Source organism: Paralichthys olivaceus, chromosome 3, assembly GCF_024713975.1.
Source record: "Paralichthys olivaceus isolate ysfri-2021 chromosome 3, ASM2471397v2, whole genome shotgun sequence".
NCBI classification, from domain to species: Eukaryota; Metazoa; Chordata; class Actinopteri; order Pleuronectiformes; family Paralichthyidae; genus Paralichthys; species Paralichthys olivaceus.
The window spans coordinates 7,847,547-7,869,656 of record NC_091095.1 but is presented as its reverse complement, the minus strand read 5'-3'; the positions used below and the strand labels follow the sequence as shown (position 1 = coordinate 7,869,656).

Genomic DNA, 22,110 nt, shown 5'->3' with positions numbered 1-22,110 from the left:
CTACAGGCTGCCAGATTCTTGATTTTTGATCCCAGCTCTTCCAGGCTTGAAATATGCTTTTTGACAGTGTCAGTGCAGCAACGATAGTTCTGGATTTGGGTCAATTTCTTTTTAAGGCAACCCATCACTTCTCACACTAATGACAGCCTGTGTTTTGTCTCTGTCGTGAGCTGACATTTAGGATGTTACTGTGGAGTTTCTCGTGCTCAACCAAAGGAACAAATCTTTCTGGCTAAAGATTTATGATAGAAGACATTCAGAAGCGTATTCGTGCCGGGCATTAAAGAGACGATGAAGTTTTTTTTTTTCCTTTTGCATTTCGATAATGTTTTGAACATTTTAAGAATAAACTTCAATTGTTGAGAATCAAATCAACTTCTTCATTTGTTTATGTCTGGCCCTGACATTTGGCCTTATCTAATGTAATTAATTTCTTTCTCTTCAGTTGCACCAGGACACGCCTAAATGAAATGACGCAATTGTCACAGTTAGTAGTTAAATATTAGCTTTTTTTGCTAAGACAATAATTAGTCTGTTGTGTGGATGATCATTCAGAGGCCTAATTATCCAGCTAATGATAATCAGTGCTTCAGTAAAGGCAGGCAATCAGGTTAGGAAGGTCGACCACTTAACCTTTCATAACATACAAACAGAGAGATTTTTAAAATGATAATGCGCCTAAATTTACACTTTCCAAAGCACTGATCGGCACCGTGTTATATTTCATGGTGCAGCCCCCTCATGCTGTGTAAGTGTGTGCAGCTGAACCCTCCTCTCCACCCTGGCACCCAAGCGTCTATAATGATTAACTATCTCAGCAGTGGTGTTCTTGTCTTAAACTCAACAATCAGCCATCATAAAGTGAACACCCAAGGCATCTTGTGATGTTTGTGGTGACGCACAGCAGAAAGAAGATAGGCTTGTTAAAATCCAAGCTGATAAGGCCACACACACACACACACACACACACACACACACACACACACACACACACACACACACACACACACACACACACACACACACACACACGTTCCACTATCATGGGGGACATTCACTGCTCTGACATACCCCATGTAACCCTACACTCCCCTAACCAGACTTCAGTGCTGAGAATGGTCTTGCAGCTATTGTTATCATTCTGATAAACAGTCTGGCTTGTTTAACCAATCACAATTGTCTGTGGTGATGCAAAACCGAGGGCCACACAACGGTGTCGCCTGTGAAATAACATCAGAACTTGTTTTGGTGGAACCGTTGCACAGGGGGAGGTGAGCACTGCCATTCAAATAACTAATTCCACTCGAAGAAAACATCAAAGTCATTTCTTGGTCCATATCTCTGTCAAAACATTACTCAGCAGGTAGGTGGCAGCTCATTGTTGTTTCCTATAATAAAGGGGATTTTGAAAAGTGGAGGGGAATGAGAATGCCAACAACAACATGTGCCCAAAGGCAGACACCCACAGTCTCGGTGCAACCCAAACAAACACATCTGATTTCACATCATCTCATTTATGCTCCTCTAATTTCAGGGCTACCTCAACTCTTTTATGCTTGACTTGAATTCTAATCTAATTCTTTATTTTCCTGCTGTGTTGCACATATGAGTTACAGCACACCACAGATAGATGACTAAATATCTGTGTTTTACATCTTTATTATACAGGAAGCAGATTAGTTGTTAGTTTTCAGATCACACTAGTGTGACACACATTAGTGTTACTCATTGAGAAGTCAGACTCAGGCAAACAGAGGATGGTGTGCCTTGCTCAAGTCACTGAGGGTGTGACAGTGACTCTTATATGGGATACTGCACTCACATGTACGAGTATACTCACTAGCCAAGTGTGTAAACTCTGACAAGGTAGTACTTTCCCAAATCAAACATATAAACAGTCTGTATTTAACACTTTTCTCATTTTATACCACTCACAGCTTTTTAAAGTACAGTTTGAATGTGCACCTCACACATTCATACAGAGCATCTACTTGCAGCACTTTCTCTATCACACGTCACATCATGGTATTTGGGGATCCAGTGTCTTGCCCGAGGACACTTCGGCACACTTGATGGCAGAGATGAGCCGCTCTACATCCTGAGCCCCGAGCCGCCCTACAAGACAGTGTTTGTCGCCTGCCAGAGAATCTGCAGGCTGCATTGTTCACTTCATCTAAAAAGTAATGTTTTTATTTTCTCATGTGTGTCCAGTATTGTGTGGTCCATCCCCACGAACACGTAAATGATACAGACAACATGTCCTCCTTCACCAAAGGCCATTTTCCCACATTTGAAAAGAAGTTGGTGGTTAGGGTTTGATACGTAGCCAAGGTGGCGACAGCTAAGAGTAAGAGGTGACTGTTTTAAATTGAAAATGCAGGTAAGTGTGAGGAAGGAGGTACGGGCATTAAGACACAGCAATAGTCCAAATTTATCTAGATCTAGATGTAGCTTTGGTTCTACTCTCATTCTGTTTTCTGTTTTATTTTGCTCTCTGCTGTCGACTTTTTTCTTTAAATGCATCACTACAGATTCATCTCTGTCTGTACTTCCTTCTCTTTTTGAGTCTCTAACCTGTAACTCTGCATTTTTAAAGTCAAAATCTCAAACTTCCAGTCCGTCCTGTTGTTTCCTAATCGCATACAAGCTCTCACAACACATAGGCACCCAAACACATGCATTCCAAACTTTTTTAAATGCAAAGGCCATAATGAATTCAATTATTTATGTTGAGTGGACATTTTATTTCTGTCTTTCTATCTTTTATCAAAAACATCCTCCTCTTCTCACCAGTGATTTCTGAGGAAATGTTGAAAAGACAAATGCTATTTTTCTGTCTGTCATTCAGACAGACAAAGGCAGATTTAGCCATTGGCTCAGCAAATGTTTGCAGATCAAACAGCCCGAGATGTTGATGGATAAGAAACCAGAGTAGGTTGCTGCGGACCTCAGAGCTGCAGCAGGATGCTATCTTATGTACACACACAGGAGAAGCCATGCCTGTTTTCTTTTTTGTTTCTTGTCAAACTTATGACACAGGAGGATTCCAAAAGATCCCAAGAGGGAGAAATTTGTCTGACAGAACTGGTTTGACCCTGAGGTGACTTCTAGGAGCTCTGTGCAAACTGATATATTTTTGAGGTATTAAAATATGTTAACTTTTTTTAAAAACTTATTTTAAATCATTGAATTGTATTTTCTGTCAGTGTATCACATTGTAAAAGTTTTTCTGAAAAGTGCTATATAAATAAAGAAAATATTATATATACTGTATGTGAGAAGGAAAGCACAACTGGTACCGAGCTCTGAGTCACTCTTACATACATCTCACTGGAGAAACTTTCCCACTGACGGGATGGTTATGGGCTGGTCTGACGAAAATGACACAACCCAAGCAAAAGAGAAGATGAGAGATTGAATGAAATTAAGTTTTAGCTCATGTTTTTTCCTCTTTAAGAAACGTAACAACAGAGCAGAATGAAACGGATGTGTCAGACTGTGGAGAGACTCGTCTCTGAGCAGCTGTGTGGGGGTTATAGGGACTGAGCGAAGGAAGCAGATATGGAGGAAGGAAGGAGATAAAGACGGGCCAGGACGAGGGAATACATAAATATTTTGGGGAAATACATTCCACACTGGTTTCCTTATGAAGCTGAATTATTCTGTGCAACAGACAGGACACTGCTGCTTATATTACAATAAATATTATAGAATGCAACCACGATTGGAAAATATAGGCTCGGCACTGATCTTATCATAAACACTATAGAGGATTATACAAATATTACAGGAGGACAAGTCTCTGTGGGAGTATTACAATGATATGTAAATACTAGAAAGAACATCCATTGAGATGATCTTGTTTTTACAGGCAGGCTGTGGGAACATTAAAGAAAAACATACTTACACCAGCACGGACACACTTAAATTCAGTTTGTGCTCAATAGTTATGGGTGAGATGCATGTATTAAGATTTTATCAGGAATGTTATCACAGATTATAGTCATGTGCAAAATCAGTACAAAACTCCCATAGAGAAATCTGTCTTTTTTTCATTTCTTTACTTTCAGCCTCTCAACTTTCAGACTCACGTCTCAGAGGGAAACGTGCACTTATTAGAAAAGAGAAACTTGTGTTAGTACACGTTCATGTCTCACTCACCTCAGTGACCGGTGGTGTGGTCTGCAGGTTTAATGTTTTCCTCTGAGGGGGTGAAACTGTGAGCGGCCTACGCTGCTGCTGCTGCTGCTGCACCTGTCGATCTGCTCCATGTTTTACTGCTGCAACTTTTCTCTCAGTTTGTGAGTTCAAACTCTGCAGCGGCGCGGCGACGTGCCCCTGCGTCACCGTGACGTCGAGCGCCGCGTCACGTGACGGGAAGTGTTGGTGTCAGTAGTGTTGCAACAGAGAACACGAGGTTTTGCTGAAACAGCTGTTTTGGTTTTTTTTTTTTTTTTTTATTCCCTCACTGCCAGAAAATGACGTGACTCCTCAGACTGCTGATGTGTTATTCAGGTTATACAGATAAATGGAAACGAATCATACTCACACCTGTTTTTTTACTTAGGTGTTTTTCACCATTACTCATTCGTCTCGTCCTCCATTTACACACTCAGTGATTTACAGGTTCAGTGTGTAAGAGTCAGGTGAAATTGATCTATTGGCAGAATTGAATATGAAATAATCCTAGTGATGTTTTCACTCGTGTGTTTCATGTAAATTGTATCAGTTGTTTTCTTCACCCTAGAATGGTCCTTTAAATACTTTATATCTACATCAGTCCTCTTTACGGAGGCCGCCATGTTTTTACTGGACAAACTAAACCTTTTGACTTTTTATGACAACTGAAGAGGGTGAGGTGAGGGGTGTTGAGCTGCAACATGCAATTCACCACTAGATGTCACTACATTCCACACACTGAACTTTTATTATAAATGTGAATATAGTTCCTGCCCCTCAGTGTTCGGACTGTTCCTAAAGGTGGAGAACATCACAGCTGGCTGCAGTATAGGTCATAAACTTTGTTTCCTCCATGTTAGTAGATGGGACATGGACCATGTTAAAATCAAATACATTTTTCTCAAAGAAGTTTTCTGTTAGTTTTTGAGTCTTTATCGCACTTACATGTGTTACGTTTGGTTTTTATTAGGCTAGTTATTTGATTCTAAAAACGTGATGAAATGTCATGATTGACACGCTAGTGGTCGAGCATTTATCGTTCATCAACGGGACCTTGTTACCGTTACTGTGTAAGATGGCGGTGTTTGTATTCGGGATACTTTGGCTTCATTACAGGATTGTAGGAGGAGGTGGAGACATATCATCCATCTTTATATACAGTCTATGGACTGAACAGTAACATTTGTTTTTATTCTCCAGACTCATTCAAGTTGAAATACATCATTGGATACTACATTAAAGTGCCAAGTGAGAAATGTGCTGTTTCTCTTAATTAATGAGATAGCTCAAAATCTTGGTCCATGTGAACAATCCCAAAGTCCTGAGGTGTCGATGTAAAGCCAACAAATTAATGACAATGCATTTATATTACTTAAAGACACAAGCATCTGATATCATGCTTAAAACAGGTATTGCCCAAACTGCAATAGTTAAGATGCAATAACACACTCAGCTACTAAAGGTTTATTTGGGAAACTGATGCATCATTTCAAGTTTATGCACGTAAGAGCTCACACATGACTCAGAGGGGAATGTGAGTTGTTATTTGTTTTCAGGTGGAGTTGTCTTTAGCGTAAGGAGTGAAGAGGTGATCATACAAGTGAAGAAGTTAAGGAGTAAATATTGAGTAACATTTGTTAGTACAATATTTCTTTGTTAACTGTCTAATCGACAGTTTACAGAATAGTAAAACAAAGTAAAGCATAAACATCATCAGCTGGTGTCAGTATTCACGTGATGTGAGAAAATAAACTATTTGTTTTTCATCTTCACATCATTAATGATTGTATTTCTTATTGCATGTGAAGGCAACACACACACACACACACACACACACACACACACACACACACACACACACTGCCCTGAATAGTCCCTGATGCCCAGGTAGAAGTTGGTCTTTATGTCTCTCTCAGCCATTAATCTTTAAATGGAACTGCCGCCTCAGGTCAAGTCTCTAATTAGACCACAAAATATATTTCTCGTGCAGCAGTGTAATCTTGTGTCACCTCTGACCTCTGCTGTTTTATTGCAGAAACCCATCAGCTCCTCTGGCTTTTACTTTTGTGCGCTCAGATCGATATCACTGTACATTGTGTTCCCTGTCACTTTTATTACCTCTGCTGAGGCGGTTATGTCTTTGTCTGTGTCTGGCTGTCTGTGAGGCTACGCTCACACTGCAAGCTTTAGTGCTGAATTCTGATTTATCACTCTGATCCAGTTTTGGGAGTTTGACAGTTCACATTATTTTCTTATTGTAGGCATTATGTGTTCAGCATTAGACTCAGACACGTCCAGAGACTCAGTTGTCTGAGTGGCTCTGAAATTCTTCTGGACATGGGCTTCATCTCTGGAGTCTGGGTCATCTGTCTGGGGAAACTTGACACATCAAGTTGCGGCTGATGAGACAGAGGACGGCTGCTTTGCAGGAGGTTACTGGGTGGTTCTCTTGAGCTTAGTGACGTCAATGTGTCAGAGATCACAAAAACCACCAGAGAAGGATACAAACATTTTGAAAAAAAAAAAACCCCATTGTGTTCTGGAAATATTCATTTTATTTCATTGAAATAATCACAGTACATGTACATAACATCCGAGAGATCAATGCACACAGAGGATGCTGGGGCAAAGGTGAATTTAGTGCAGTCACCAAGCATAGACACAGTAATTAGAACATTTATTCTTGACTAGTGGAAGTCTGTGTCAGCAGTACAAGCTGTATGTTTGACGTGGTTTGAAGTAAATTTAATTTAATTTAATGAACAAGAGAAGCTTTGCCACCTGGATATGATTGTGGAAAAATATCATCTGAATCACCACTACGTGTGATGAAGACATTTTTTACATAAAGGTTGAAATAATATAACTGGCCAGAATTACACATTAACAGATGAGTCACAGTTAAATAAACAATGTTATTTGAATTTGCAGGGTGAGCATACCAAGCTTTTGGTTTCCAAAATCATTATGAAAACCTATATATACTTGCAGCATTACATCCCTTGTTATAAATGTGAGAGTGCAATAATTGATTTTAAGTTCTTAAAGGGACATATATCACCAATCTTTACCTTTACCTCTGGGAGCTTAAATCAGCAGAAACATGAGCAGCAAGGCAAACAGGTCAGAGGTCAAAGCTCTTTGGCAGAAGTACAGACAAAAGTGCTTTATAAAGAAATGAAAGGGCCTGAGAGAGAAAACCGCACAAGCTGTCTTTTTCTTTTGTGCCTAAAGTCAGAGTCACTGCTGAAGTGGATATTTGTTTGTGTTCAGAAGCATCAGACTCTCGCAGCTGACCACTCTCCTCCTGGACATCGGTGTCTGAAGTCTTTTCTGTCATTTTGAGTAGTGGGCAAACGGAGACCCTTCATTGACTTTGCCCTGAAAGGATGAAATGGGTTTAAGAAAAAGAAACAAATGATTAATTCAACCTGCAAACAACTTGCAGTAACGTCATAATCTAGACTGAACTAAAATTAAATGTGGCTCAGTGAAGCTTGAAGAGTTGCTTTTTTGATTGCGTCTTTTATCTGTATCATCTTGTTCCAGCTCAGTGTAACAGATTAATTCTCGGCTGTCAGTCCTCACACAAATCAAAATGTATTAATATGAGGGACTGAGAGAAGCTGCTGTCACCTCTAAGAATCAAGTGTCAACGGCTTTCAAATGTTAATTGGATGAATATAAAATGTGGGGATGTGTTTGCTTTTGTCAAGAGGCTCCAGAGTCAGGCAAAATGAAATATTGCTCTAAAAATGCAAATTTGAGCTCTTAAGACAACTCTTTATCTGTATACTGTATATCTGTTTTTCCTCTGAAATGGATCTATGTATTTGCATCCTTCTACTTCCTCAGAGAAAACAAAATAATCAAACTAAAGAAATGCTGTTGGAACAAAACAAAGTAAATAAGAAATTCAAGCCAGTTGTTCTGCGTCTTATACATTTGTGTATCTCCTAAAAGGTCTGTTCTTATCCGGTGAACTGTGTTCAAAATCCCTTCTGTCACTCATTAAACCTGTAGGCTATCTTTTTATCATCACCAGCTCACTTTGCAAAATCAGCTGTTTCTGTGTGGACGCACATGTTGCATTAAGAGCTGTGGTGTACGTCAGTATGCTGTACTCTCAGTTCTCATCCAGCACCACGTCTTAAAAGTGTTTTACTGTGTCTGCACTCGTGTGGTAATAAAGATTTATAGGCAGCTGGTCACAGTAATCATATTCCATGGAGTGTTATCCTTGCACTCCAAAAACAGATATGTTGTTTTTCAAACGGTGGAGCCGTCACTCTCAGTTACACTATAACTTAAAAACATGAGACGACTCCAGGATGCAGCGTCTGAATCCCTGCTGACTCGCTGATGGAGTGCTAATGATAAGCTTTCATTTCACAAGGAAGTGCATCACCATGCACTGTCCTGTTTGTGACAGTTCTCGTCAGCCTTCCTGTTTGCGTAATAAAAAAAAAACAGAGAGTGGCAAACCACCGCTGCTGAGTGGAAAAGGAAGAAATGACACATGGCAGTTGAAAACATGTTCAATGTTAAACCTAACACACGACTAGGGTTCACAGTTCAAACCCCTGTGGAGCCAGACATTGTGCTGCTGCAGGAGCTACACAGTCTTGAGAGATCCTCAATATATTTTTGTCACATGGTTGGCTGTTGTTTCCTTTTGGTTCCTGGTTTAATGCATTTTGTTTGTTAGCTGACTTTAAGTTGTTGTGTGCATGCTTCATCTTCATGTGGTCGGTGAGCTACTTAAATGAGTTGCATGGGAAGAGTTGAGAGTTTTTCAGTGTTTTTCTATGTGAGGTTTTACAGAGGCAGTGTGGTGGTTTAAGCATGCTAACATGTTCACTATGTTAGCATGCTGATGTGAAGCTGTATCATTTTTTTGCCATGTTTGTAACTTTATTACTATGTGAGCATGCTAACATTAACACTATAGCAAGTACTGTTGCTGATTGGAGTGTCATTATCACAGACTGTATATACAGATGACACACATTTCCCACTTTCAAAAAGTATCTTATATACAAATGCTGTCTGAGTCTGTGCAATAGTGAAAGGGAAGCGAGGTCCGAAACTCCGAATAACTAATTACAACGAAACTACTAAGAAACATGAAACAAACGTCTGTGTGATAAGAACTACCTAAACTGACAGAAACCATCTTTAAGAAAATTTCTTTGACATGTACTTGTCACCTGATTCGACTTTTTTGTTTGGTCCACATCCTACCCACTAACTCATGTTGTCCACCTTCATATACAGTCTATGTTAATTATTTTATATTAACCAACCAGCTCACTAGTTGAAATTTAAATGACAATCATCCAACAGTAGATACTGAATTTAGCTCTGGACCAAACAGCCGACCAACACCACTATCATGGCTAAAAACATTTTTGAAAAAATAAAAATCATCTTAAAAAATGAAATGTCCTATTTCCCAACTCACCATAGGCACATCTTCAAGCCTCTCAAAATTGTTCCTTGATGGCGAGGTACATTTCACGGTGGCAACCACCAGCGTGAGGACGAGGATGATACAGAAGATGCAGATGATGGCGACGAGGCCAGGGTTTGTTGCCAAGCTACCTTTTTCCTTCTCCTGTGAAAGAGCTGAGGGAGAGACAGACAAAAGTTTACCTCGCACTGCAGCAAGTCTGAGAAGTTTGTAGTAGGAAATAAATATATTCAGTGTTGTCACTGGAGGTTGTCATCGTCAGTTTAATGGTAAATATTTAGAGGATAAACATGGAAGTGATTTTTTTTATATTTTACGTCTATACTGCACATTTCATGTGTGTGTTTTCCAATCCTTTTTGTTTCCGTGTTCACCTCACACCACTGCCAGGACATTCCGAATTAACTTAACTGTGTGTTTATTGCTTGATCATGAAAGAAGGTTGGTTAGAGCCCAACTGAGGAGACGCTTTTTTTCAGGAGACGTTCCTGACAAACTGTGGTCGTTCCGATTGGGGGCCTTCTTGATAAACGAACCACAATACTCACTGTCTAAATTTAATGTGTTGCTACCACAGCGTGTCAAACGTGTCAAAACAAGGGTCTTTCCACTTTGGTTGGTGCAGGATCACATGTCACTGTGAAACTCCCTGTTCTAAATGGTGCCATATTAGCTGCAATGCTAATCGTGCTGGCTGAGTGGCAGAGGTGAGTGCAGCTGCAGGTCAATAGTTGTCTCATACTGCGTTTATGGTTTCACAATAGCTTTCGAAAAAAGACCCACCGCTGTCTTCAACCCTCACTGATGAAATACTTTCTTTTCAGGTGCAAGAAACAACAAGTAAACTAAATATGACCGTGTAGAATTTAGAGTTAACAGCAAATAAAAAAGCTTTGTTAACTTTATGTTGTACTGTAAGTTGTTTCATATTTTGACTTACATTAGGGAAAATAATCAATGTGATTGATTCTGTCATGTTTTAGACATGTATAATTAATAATAATAATAAACCCTCAGCTCTGATGTCGTCTGACCTGGGCTGGTTGTGTTAACAGTGGTGTTTACGGTGATGTTTGGTGATCCTGATGTTGGTGGGATTGTCGATCCATTGGAAACTGCCTGGTTTGTTACTGGTATCCCAGTGGACGTCTGGTTGGTTTTAGGTGTCTCGGTGGACGTCTGGTTGATCACTGGTGTCTCAGTAGGACGGCTGGTGTCGGTTTCCTCAGTCCTATTTGGTGTTTGTGATGAAGTTGAGGGTGGTGATGACGTTTTCCCTGAGGTGACTGCAGTGGTGACCTGCTGTGATGGGTTGTTGGTGGTTGGTGAAATGACATGGTTTGTTTTTCCCACAGTCGAACTTGTGAGACGTGCACGACTTGTGGTTGACCTTGCTACCAGCTGTGTTGTAGAGGAAGTGGTGGAGTCTGCAAAAGCACAAAATGAAAAATTTAGCAAAGACGCACAACATTCAGACCTGATCGAGTTGAGTCCAGTGTGGGTGTTTGTGAGCTTTTTAAAGAACTAGAAGCAGAGGTATAGAAATTTACTACACGTTTATGTGCAGGAGGTGACTGAGAGTCCACCTCCTCTTTAGATTAGCTTCAGTTCATGACACAGTATCCACATACAAAGCAATGGACTTGGATTCCTAAATGGTTTTTCCCACTCATGTACCATGTTCAAGCCTCCTAAAAATACAGGATGCTTTTATTTTCCTAAAAATATACTTCGAGTGGGCAATGTTTAAAAACCCAGAGGCAGCAGGGGTGGATAAATAGAGGCTGTACATCCAGCATCACGCAGACCACAAGGAGCCAGTAAGTGTAATAAAATCATTTAACATTTCAAAAGGTTAATTTGTTTTGTACCATTTACATTTTTTGTCAAATGAAGATATACCGAATTTTGTATTTTGCCATCCATGCTAATTCAACACTAGCTCCCATCCAGTGACTGGACACATATTTCATTTATGAGCCAACATTATCAGTTTTCACTGTCTGTTAACGTCCTGATCAGCTGATAGATCGTTATTTAAAGTCCTAAACATTAAAACTCATCAAACACAGCAGACTGGTAAATGGAGTTAAATATTCTGTCTTTTATCTTCTGATAATCCTAATATTACTGTAATTTACATAACATTAGGGGGTTCACACTAAATATTGTTGTTTATTTTCATGTGTTGGGCATTTTAATTTGAATGTAATAACTACAACTAGTATTTATTTCTGTTGGTTTACTTTGTTGTTCTTTATTCCAAATTCACTCTGTGGTTCACTTGGCTTGTAGCAGGCCATTGCTTGTGCTCTAGCGCCCCCTAAGGGCACTATAGGCCACAGCTGTTGAGCAGAATGTCACCTGTTTATATTTACATTTACTTTTAGGGCATTTAGCAGACGCTTTTGTCCAAAGCGACCTGTATGTCGGATGATGTGTTTGTGACCTTGAGGAAGAGAGAAATAATAAATTAATTTATGTATAAAGTAATTACTTTAGCTTAACTAACCTAAGTTACTTTGCAGATTTCACATAATAATTGAACATTTGATCATAGAGTAAGACTTAACTGATGCACAGTGGGAAAACCGACAAACTTCATGAACGTAATCATCATTTGAATGCAACATTAATTTTAATACATTGCAATAATTAGATTTGATTTACATATACTATTACACAGAGATATGATAAAGCTCCAGGACAGTTACTCTACTTACTGGACCTTGGCAGGAGATTATGTCAGCTGCCGTTTCCAGGTCAATAATTTAATATTTTGTCTAATTTCAATCTTTTAAGATGAAAAGGCGGAGAAACCCTAAAAGTTTGCAGAGGAAAAACAATAAACCATGAAATTAAAACAAACTCCATCTGCTGCTGGAGAGCGTGTGGTTCGCTCTAAAGCTCCATCACAGCCTCTAAAAATGGAGATGAGATAGTTTGAACAACTAATGAAGCTCCTGCCAGAGTCACAGTTCAGGTTGAGGTTCACATGACACTGTTGACTCAGAAGAGTGTCTAATAAAGCAGAATCAACAGTCTGTCAGCAAATAATTTGTGTTCACTGGTGATGCAGAGAGAGAGTAGTCATTCAGCTGTGTGTGTGTGCGTGTGTTGATTTGGGAGTGTAACAGACAATCTCTAAATAAATATTTGCCCGTTTCCACCCAGACTGACCTTCCCTTTTACTTCCTCTCATGATTTGCTGATAGCAGCTCATACACTATTTCACTGGAATAATTTGTAATGAACAAAATGTAGAAACAAATATTGACTTGTATTTAACACCGACGCATTTTTATTATATAACATTAGATTATGTTTTAAGTTGCTACTGTTTTAATGCAATTCTATCCTCAAATATTGTCAAATAAACCATATAAAGTGAAATATAAAGTTTTCCTGCAGCAATGAATCAACACCCAGAACACCCTGCGAAACGTCCTCTCCCTGTTGCTCGTTTGCATAACTTTGCATCTTTACAACACCTTGACATTCTGCTCAGTCAAATGTACGAACCTTCACATCAGCTAAGCCAGTTTAAGAGTTTAAAATGTGAAATATTGACTTACCTGTACAGGCGGTCACAGCAAACAGGGACAGCAGTAGAGTGAGGTGCATCGCTGAAGGCATGTTGAGAAGAAAAGGCTGTCGATCATAATGACAACATTTAAACAAACACTCAAACACACACACTACATCCTTGACCATAGGATGTTGCTGAATGCCTGAGGCGGAGTGCCCTGTACGTAGGCTGGTACGTATCAAGTGCTTCAGGCGGGTGTGTTTGAATAAAGCTCCGCGTTTGCCAAGAGCTGCGTCCCTGTGGTGCTTATTATTCAAACATGTGACATTTCACTTTTCCTTCCTGCTGCTGCTGCTGAGTGAGATCACCTGCGATGATACTGGTTATTGTAAGGTAGAGACATTTGCTTTGGTGGTTCTTAATACTTGCGAGTGTTTCCATGTGATGTTTTAGTTTCTGAACAGCAAGAATATATTTTATCTGTTATTAATAGTATTACTTTTCTTTGCTATATATCAAGAAGATTAAATTCAAAAAGCCTGATTCTACATTATCACCTAAAATAGAAAGTTACTCAAAGTCTTGTACTGCACTACAACCTGTTGAATGTTATTTCAGTTTTAGCAGATTTGTATCTATATTTTTCCACTGAATTCCTACTTATTGTCTCCTATGTATTTCTTTCATCGTTTAATATATTGAATGCTTTAGGAAACAAACTTGCATCAGTTGCATGCAACTTATTTTTGCCTTTTGAAGATATCCTGTATGTTTATAGTGTTCTTCAAAGGTGAAACAATAAATAAGCTTTATCTACTGTTACAATTTATACCCTCATTTTTATTTATTCACAGAAATACTTAAAGCAAAGGAATGATCGCAAAAATCCTGAAGTTCTGGGGTCTAAACCTGTTCCCCTCAGATGTAAAGAACATCAGAGAATAATATATATTATCACTGATGTATTACATTTAAGCACCTAAATGTAATTTTCATAAAGATAAAGAGGACATAATAATTTATTTAATGTTCATCCACATTCTGGAGACTACTATGTAGTACTGCGGAGTAGTCTTAGACACAAGGTACCAAAAGAAAGTCATCACATACTATGAAAACAGAATTTCTGTTGAATTTATTTCATATTATCATTTGGTCAATTTCACGTCAGCTCATTTTCTCATCAAATATATTTTCAAACAATTAACACAGATTCTAAAATTAATTTGTACGCTAAAGACACAGGAGGCACATAACAGGTCAAATTTACAGCAAATCTGTGAAAACAGTAGCAGCATTACAAATGATGTCAACGAAATTAAACAAACACCCACCAAGCACTTTACCAGGAAGTTAATGTTCTGATCACACATCTCAACAACGGAAAAAAACACGATCTCAGTCGGGTTAGTTAAAGTATTTCTCAATCTGTTGGTCTTCTGAGTTTATTCAGAATGGTGCGAAAAATAAAATGCATGTACACGTCCACCTCTGCATTGTTTGTCTCTCGTTGCAAGTTAACTTAATATGAACCACGCTTGGTCTATTGCAGATTAAGTCAACCTTCTCAAAATGAAAGAGAGCTTATAAAAAAAAAGAATGTTCATTGTCCCAAGAGGGTAAATCTATTTCTAGTGATCTGGTCCAAGCTTGAGTTAAATTTCTTTAATTGAAGTCTGTGGAAGGTTTTACTCTGAATTAACTGCAGTTCTCAGGTCAGACAGCTCGACTGCTACTGTGTGTTTGATGTCTATTCTGTGTTTGACACGTGTTGAGTGTTTCAGTTTGTCAGATGACGAGTAGACTGATGGCTTATGAGCCGAAAACATTAACCACAGTGAGCACATCAGTTTTCTTCACTGCATGAAGTTAATCTGTTACGTGTGTTTTAAGTTTAACCTGCGCTGTCACTTAATATTTTTGGACACAAATGTATTTTTCTGTTCCTGTGGAGCACACTTCATTATAATAATTATTATAACAATAAACTGCTTCTAGCTGCCGTTTCTCACAGGAATATGTGTCATGCCAGAGTCGTCCGTTAAAGGTTGACTGTGATTAAAAAAGATGAACAATGTGTGTCGCATACAGATTCCCCTCACAGATTTCCAGCAGCTGCTTAATTTCTAAATAGTGAAAATCATAAGCTACAATAATATGTGCGGGGGTCCAGGTGCTGTGCATGCATAGTCGATTGTATGATAATAAACAACTGGATTCATCTCTGTAATTTATCACTGAGTCACCAGGACTTCAGAAAGATTATTTGAAATATATGTTGGCTACCTATACTTGATATAAGTGGCTACATAAGTAGTTTTGCCTCCCTGATACACACATAACCAGCAATGTTTGTTACAAAAGAAATGTCTATAACTCATTCTACAGATAAAAAACAGTATAACCAAGTGACAGCATGAGACACTAGAAATGCGCTGAGTTCATAAGCAAAACTTCCACGAAAACGAGTTGATGACACTTCTAAGCTCTTACACTGGGTTAATAAAACCCAATCAGTCAAAGCATTTCAAAATTAAATTCCCCTTATTTTAATTCACAAAGAAGCAATATGTATGAATCTTACTTTACATACATAAAAACTAAAACACATTTGCCGGAGTCAGTGGCATACTGGCTAAAAATCCAGCACGTACACCAGCCTGATTAAACAGCAGAGTTACTGTTAGATTTCTTTTTAACATCATTTAACAAACTGCAGACATGAAACCAGCTTGAATACAGCTAGACAATGTTCTTCTGTAGGTTTTGTGATCCAGTTTTATACGATTACACCATCCATATATTCTAAAATGATATGAGTCAAAACCGGATCAAAACCACCATCTACAGTTTCTGACACCCACTGACATAATGAGAAGGTGAAGATGAGACGAATAAGTTAAGCAACACATGACAACAAAGAGATGGATGATATAGTAGCAAGCCAGATCTGGGTTTTGTTCTCTAAAGTTCAAATAATATTTTATCGACACTGATTTCATAAACTGCCTCTATAGGATGTAACCAATGCAATTTTGTCAAAGCAACAAAGAAGTTAAATCCCAAAGACAGACTGGTTGAGCTGCCTGAAGAGCTACAGTAACTCAGATAACAACTCAGAAAAGATCTCAGAAAACACAAACCTTGAGGCAGATGTGCAACAACGTCAGAGGACCATGTTGGGTTCAAATAAGAAATCGGAGGCAGCAGTGGACACAAGCTCAGCAAGACTGAAGAGCTGAAGACTGGAAAACAAAAACAGGTTATATTTTCCAGTCTTCAACTCTCTCTCTCTCTCTCTCTAATGGAACTGGTTTCTTCAGCTGCTCAAACTGGTTTATTGAACAGTGTATTTCAGTGCATGGCTTTACCAGTCACCTGATCTGATTCCTGTAGAACACACTTAGGGTGTGGTAGAATACTTAAGATTCCCAGCATGAATGTACAACAAACAAATCTGCGTGAATAAAATAATGTCAACACAGCCATCGTCATCACCTTGTGGAACCCATGAAGAACTGAGGCTGTTTTGAGAGGCAGGCTAAACCTTGAGTTAGTGTTCCTAATAAAGTGCAGGGTGAGTTATTGAAAAGTGCTTCACAGATTTCCACTTTCATGACATCATTTCTTCACATAAATTGATTTATAATCCGACCTGGCAAAACTAAAAGCTCTTCATTTATAAATTAGCAGTTGGAGATACACAGTACAGCACATCATGTTAAATGTAAAGTCATTGGTCATCAGCTGCTCCACATTAATATTATTTCCTGTCAAACCAGAAACTTAAAAACACAGCAGAGTAATAAAAACTAAAAGGAGTTGCTTTGAATTGATTTGGGGCACTTTGAAGCTTTGTGTGTAACAGCACAACAAAGATGACACTTGTTTTGGAAGCATCTGCTGGATTTATGAGCTTCTAACAACAACCAACCTCAACAAGAGAGACTTCGATTTGACTGCAATGGTTTAGGGCAGTGAAATAGCTATTTCATCCCTGAATGCTCGGAGTGCACATCATTAGGAGACAAACATACAAACTGAGCAGAGACACATTAATACTTCAGCAAGTTCAAGTGTTAAAACACTTCAGCATCCACATCTCCACTGAGTCCAGAGAAACACACGGTCGCTTTCAACTTGAGGGAGAAGTGGTGTGTCAGAGGAAAAAGGCCATCAGAATCTCACAAACTGTGATGCACACAATGCTCACAGCATTTTGCAAAAGAGGACATAAGGTTTTAAAAGATAAAAACAGCAAAAACCTTCTTTTGTCTTGAATGAATGACCTTGAACGGCGTTTCTAAGTTTTCTCCTCCAGAGATTTGGACGGTTCTTGCTGTAAATCCACAGCACTGCTGTCTGATGTCAGGTGAGGTTGTTCACTGTCATCCTGTCAGCAAAACAAAAACCAATATACAAATCAATATATGAGTTTGAGTTAGAGTTTGGGTGTAGAAAAATTTGCAAACAAAGCTATTTTATCAAATTAAAATAAAATAAAAATCAATAAAGTAAAGGTGTTTGGATATTTTATGAGGCCACAATATATTGTGCCCTCCTGATTCTTACATGTTAGTGGAAGTGTTTTTATTTTTAGCTTTGATTAAGACAAAATATTAAAACTAATGCTTGAGACAAAAAATGAAACAATAAGAACATTTTAATAAAATGTAATGAGCCCTTTTGATAGGAAAATCTATTATTTGGCTAGATAATGTCCATTATTGTCTGTTAACCTGACTTTTAGTTTGGGTGCGCTGGAATGAACGTTTATGAAAAAAACATTTATATGTATCCTATTATAATCCCTCAATCAAAACAATTTGGTCTAGTTGAAGAAGCAGAAACTATCCAGGAAATACTGAGCAGAATGACACTTTAATCTGCTGTTTGGTTGACTTACTCTGTGTTTGAGGTAGGAGAGGTAGGTGTCCCACCCTAAAGTGATCACGTTGATGTACAGGACACGGAATTTAGGCGAGAGGAAATAGAAGTTGATCATCTGAGCGGCAGGCCAGACACACCAGTCCATCTGCCAGCCAGAACAATAAGGGTTAGCAAACAAAGACAGACAGATCAACCAGCACACACAACTGTGAGAAGAGGAGAGAAGCCTGTTCTCTAAGGTACAGGCATTACCACAGGTAAACACAGGATGTTAATGCTCATTGTTCTGTGTTTGTTCTATCCGTCACTTTCAGCTGCCAAGCAACTGCATTTCTGCTTTTACAAATGTGACGGAAGAGAAACGGGTGAGTTAGAGAAGACCATGAGTAAGATTAATTTGACAAATTATTCTCCTAAAGACTAAAGTTTCTAAGGAAAATCAGTCTCAGAGGTCATTTAATAGTATTGCGGGTGTGTGGTTCATAACGATTGTTACACATCGTCTATACTTGTCACATTTTTATGGGTCGCAGACAAAACAAGGAGCTGTTTGATGCAGAAACATTTGTTCAACGTGTGGACAACTGCATAAACGTATGTGAAAGGGAGACATAAGTGTCTGTAAAACATAAGAAATCATTGAAAAATGTCTCTTATAACTGCAAGTGTCAGCCTGCTGGTGGCGCTAGAGCTAATGCTGGTAGCTTGGCTAAAAAGAACTGATTCGACCTTGGCAACAAGGCATCAACAGCAAGGCTAACAAATTTGAGACATGAGGAAAATCATTTCCTTTCGATCTCTGAATATTTAAGTTTGAAAGATAATGCTGCCAGTGTCATGGCAAGCAACCAAACTGACCCTAAAACACATTCAGCTTTTTGCTTCACATTTTTTACCTGAAATTCAAAGGACACAAGTACAGACATGACGGATTGCAAATGTAACGTCTCCTCTCTAAGAAGAACTTGTGATGGATTGAGTGACTGACAAAGTGAGTACATGTGCACTGATCTGCAGGCCTGACCCTGACAGGTGCGTATTTACCTTATAAAATTCCCAGAACTTCTCTCTGAACTCCTCCCATCCTTCGGATAAAGTGTGTCCCTCCGTCAGGCCCATACCTGCAGTAAACAAAGTAATCTTTCAGATGTGCGTCAGCGCCAGGTTTCATCCAAACCAACTTTAGATAAGAAGAGAAAGAAAACCTCAATCATATTCACGCCGTTTATAACCGGCGACCTATGAACTCCACCTCTGATATTGACAAAGGTTGTCTTTTGTTTTACCTCACCCACGTCTTCAAGAACAACCTTTGACTCTGTAAACTATGTCTTACGTCTGCATGTGTGTCATAGAAAAACTGATCATGTGCTACAAGCCGGGTGAATGCTGAGGTGTGTATATTTGCATTAATGGAAAAAAATTACTTTGTGCAAATAAACTCTTAATAAAATATTCCCACCTAAGAAATACCACAAGCCAATTGTTGGTGAGGCAATCAGCTGGTCCACCAGAACCTTCTTGCCAACTGTGTGCATGGCTCTGCCCACATAGACCCTGTCCAACCAGGAGTACCAGTAGTGCAGCAGTGGACCCATGGAGCAGCCCACTACAAACATGGAACCTTCAGGAAGAAAAAAAGATAATAAGGGATCAATTAATAGCAACGAGTCGGTCAAGCAAAATGAACAAATCTTCGTTTTGCAAAAATAGAACAAGAAAGTTTAGACTGTTTACTGAGCAAATGGCTCAGGTGTTATATTGTAATGATATTGCACAATATAATTTGTTAAAAAAAATAAAATAAATATATATATAGAATCTTTTGTATATCAACGTTTACATTTTTGCTGTAAATCTAGTTTCTCTTAGTTAAGTAAAAATTTTTGCACAGGAAAACGAACACATTAACATTATGCATTAAAGATTTCAAACATAAATGTTTAAAGGATAATAGCAGGCTGTGCAGAGCAGTGTTTTACTGCCCTGTAGTGAAGTTTAGAGTTTCACCTCTGACCACACTCAGCATTGATGCCACAAGGTCCTGGAGTAGACCTGTGCATCAATGCAACAAGGCTGTTCAAACACAGGTTATTCAGAATGGGCTTATAAATGTTTAAAATTATTTTAAATTAAATTTCCTCTAAATCACCCATTTCTCCTCAAACTGATTTGTAAAACCAGAATTATTGGTTGATTGGCAGCTGAAAGTGACTGATGGAACAAAGACAAATCAACAACAACAGCCAATGTTTATCAAGATCAAGTATTTCAACGAATTTGATGAAGTGCAAGGACTGACTTCCAGTTCTTTTACTCTTGAGTGAAACAATCTCTGGTCCGAGAGCAGTGTGCATGAGCCACCACATGGGTGTTGGGTATCAAAAGATAATACATGCACAAGAGAAATATCACCTGTCCTCCTCCAGTCTCTGACTGTGTCTGGCTTTCTGCGGATCTCACGGCTCTGCTGCAGACAGTCTCCCAGTGCCAGCATGGTTCCTCCACTCAGGGTGTTGGTGAGCAGCAGGTACCGGCCCTGGAAAAACGGCCGCCAGAAGAACTGTATCCGAACCAGAAACTCTTTACCCACCTGGGGAAGCATGATGTTTGGACCGTGGAGAGAGTCCTGTCATCTGCAAAGAAATAACAAGCATTGGTATGGTGTTCTGTTCCTAATAAAATGCTCGGTGAATACACACTCAACAAGGAGGATGTATCTGTAAGAGTTACTCATTGATTCATAAAGACATTCGTGGATGATCGGCTTTCAAAGGATACTACACATCCAACACAGAGGTTTCAAAAAACAATCAATGAATATGAGTCTGGTCTAAGTTTCTTAACTTTGAATCAGTGTTGAGTTCAAACCTCATGCAGTCAAACTATGGCTGCAACTATTATATTCAGCATCCATTAACCAACACGTGGTTTTATTATCACTCGATTGTACAGGAGGTCCATTACAGTTTAACAGAGTCCATGGTAATGTTCAAACACTCCAACCCAGTTTTATTCTGTGTGTTAGAACTAAATATATGATAATAATATTCTCTTCCATCCTGTGTCTGAGAGAATGGAGCTTTACGAGTTATTTTACAATTCACTTTTATTCAACGCTTAAATTATTGAACACTCGAGTTCACTGACCAGCTTCTGCTCCCGGTGCTAGCGTTAGCCGCTAGTTAGCTTTCAGGCTAACTGAACACAGGATTAACGGCTCCACTGCTCAGACCGTGAGGCCGGAAACAACCAGTTTAATGCCACGTTTTTCTACCGGACACAAACCAAACACTGACTTCTACCTCAGAATTAACTCATTTCAACTGTTCCATGATCCGGCATCGACCCCCCGTGACACCCCGGGTCAGTGCTGGGTAGAAGTCAGTTTCACAAACACTTTTAACATGAGGCTATCTTTGTCCTTAACAACGACCGGTCGTTTTAACCAGAGATTAACCCGATTACAGCCTTAATCCCAAATGTAACCAGTTTTCTCTCATACCACTAATCTGGGTTTTACTCTCACCACAGTTTCAGTAAACACAGTCTGAACGTGAAACAAACTTCACACAAAACCGGTTTGGAGAGCATAACAAATACCCCAGCGCCATCTGGTGGCGTGGAGGAGCAGTGGTCAGAGGAGGAAGAACCTCGGTGAAGATCAATATTGTTTATTTTTTATCATCAAGGATTGAATTAAAAGACAACAGACACATCAAAGTCAAAGTTTCTAACACACGAGAGATGTATTCATATATATGGTCTCGAACCTGACAAGGCACCATTATAAAGAGTTTGAGCTGGAATGATTTATTATGGTTATTAAACAGCTTACTTCGTAGATCAGCTTTAAACATTAATAATAATAACTTTGGGTTTCCAGGTTGTGTAAGTTCCTCCAATAGGATGCTTGGCCCACCCAAAAAAAACAAATCAAGCTTATATCAAACTTCCACTGATGCACAATCGGGACGTGGATCTTAAAACGTTTCTTGTCCAAACCAGGTTTTATATTTTGTGGAAGAATTATTCATCC

General features: G+C 39.0%; 3 protein-coding genes across 8 annotated transcripts in view; all 3 read right to left on the bottom strand.

Annotated features, from left to right (window-relative positions):
* The window catches only part of LOC109636681 (3',5'-cyclic-AMP phosphodiesterase 4C-like), an 84,615-nt gene extending 80,313 nt beyond the window's left edge, over window positions 1–4,302 (bottom strand). For 3 of the 4 annotated variants that reach the window (XM_020098560.2, XM_069521776.1, XM_069521777.1), the window contains exon 1: window positions 4,162–4,294. The gene's annotated coding sequence lies outside the window, so the exon portion shown is untranslated. Of the gene's footprint in view, window positions 1–4,161 lie in introns of all 4 variants that reach the window. The other variant, XM_069521780.1, reaches the window with a different exon arrangement.
* Window positions 4,303–6,711: 2,409 nt separating this feature from the next.
* Window positions 6,712–17,476, bottom strand: cist1 (colon, intestine and stomach enriched 1). Its single transcript, XM_020098254.2, has 6 exons — window positions 17,447–17,476; window positions 16,325–16,426; window positions 13,228–13,278; window positions 10,687–11,079; window positions 9,644–9,807; window positions 6,712–7,560 (listed from the first exon to the last, which is right to left on the bottom strand). The coding sequence occupies exons 3-6, from the start codon at window positions 13,274–13,276 to the stop codon at window positions 7,516–7,518; spliced, it is 651 nt and encodes a 216-aa protein (XP_019953813.1). The 5' UTR covers window positions 13,277–13,278; window positions 16,325–16,426; window positions 17,447–17,476; the 3' UTR covers window positions 6,712–7,515.
* Window positions 14,289–21,702, bottom strand: mpv17l2 (MPV17 mitochondrial inner membrane protein like 2). Of its 3 annotated transcripts, none has more exons than XM_069521768.1 (6): window positions 21,601–21,702; window positions 20,487–20,707; window positions 19,534–19,695; window positions 19,116–19,192; window positions 18,088–18,216; window positions 14,289–17,574 (listed from the first exon to the last, which is right to left on the bottom strand). In XM_069521768.1, the coding sequence occupies exons 2-6, from the start codon at window positions 20,674–20,676 to the stop codon at window positions 17,485–17,487; spliced, it is 648 nt and encodes a 215-aa protein (XP_069377869.1). In that variant the 5' UTR covers window positions 20,677–20,707; window positions 21,601–21,702; the 3' UTR covers window positions 14,289–17,484. The 3 variants fall into 3 exon arrangements, with proteins under 3 accessions (XP_069377869.1, XP_069377866.1, XP_069377867.1); XM_069521765.1 differs by having other exon boundaries at window positions 21,222–21,620; XM_069521766.1 differs by lacking the exon at window positions 21,601–21,702 and adding an exon at window positions 21,377–21,594.
* Between the last annotated feature and the right edge of the window lie 408 nt (window positions 21,703–22,110).

Bases quoted from the DNA above. Each gene is read 5' to 3' on its own strand.
- mpv17l2 (XM_069521768.1), bottom strand. From the start codon at position 20,676: ATGCTTCCCCAGGTGGGTAAAGAGTTTCTGGTTCGGATACAGTTCTTC. The intron at 19,696-20,486 runs GTGATATTTCTC...TTCTTCCTGAAG, and splicing joins CAGAGACTGGAGGAGGACAG to GTTCCATGTTTGTAGTGGGC. The intron at 17,575-18,087 runs GTAAGTCAACCA...TTTTGCTGACAG, and splicing joins TCTCCTACCTCAAACACAGA to GATGACAGTGAACAACCTCA.
- cist1 (XM_020098254.2), bottom strand. From the start codon at position 13,276: ATGCACCTCACTCTACTGCTGTCCCTGTTTGCTGTGACCGCCTGTACA. The intron at 9,808-10,686 runs GTCAGACGACAT...TCTCTCCCTCAG, and splicing joins TGTTAACACAACCAGCCCAG to CTCTTTCACAGGAGAAGGAA. The intron at 7,561-9,643 runs GTGAGTTGGGAA...TCATCCTTTCAG, and splicing joins GGCTTGAAGATGTGCCTATG to GGCAAAGTCAATGAAGGGTC.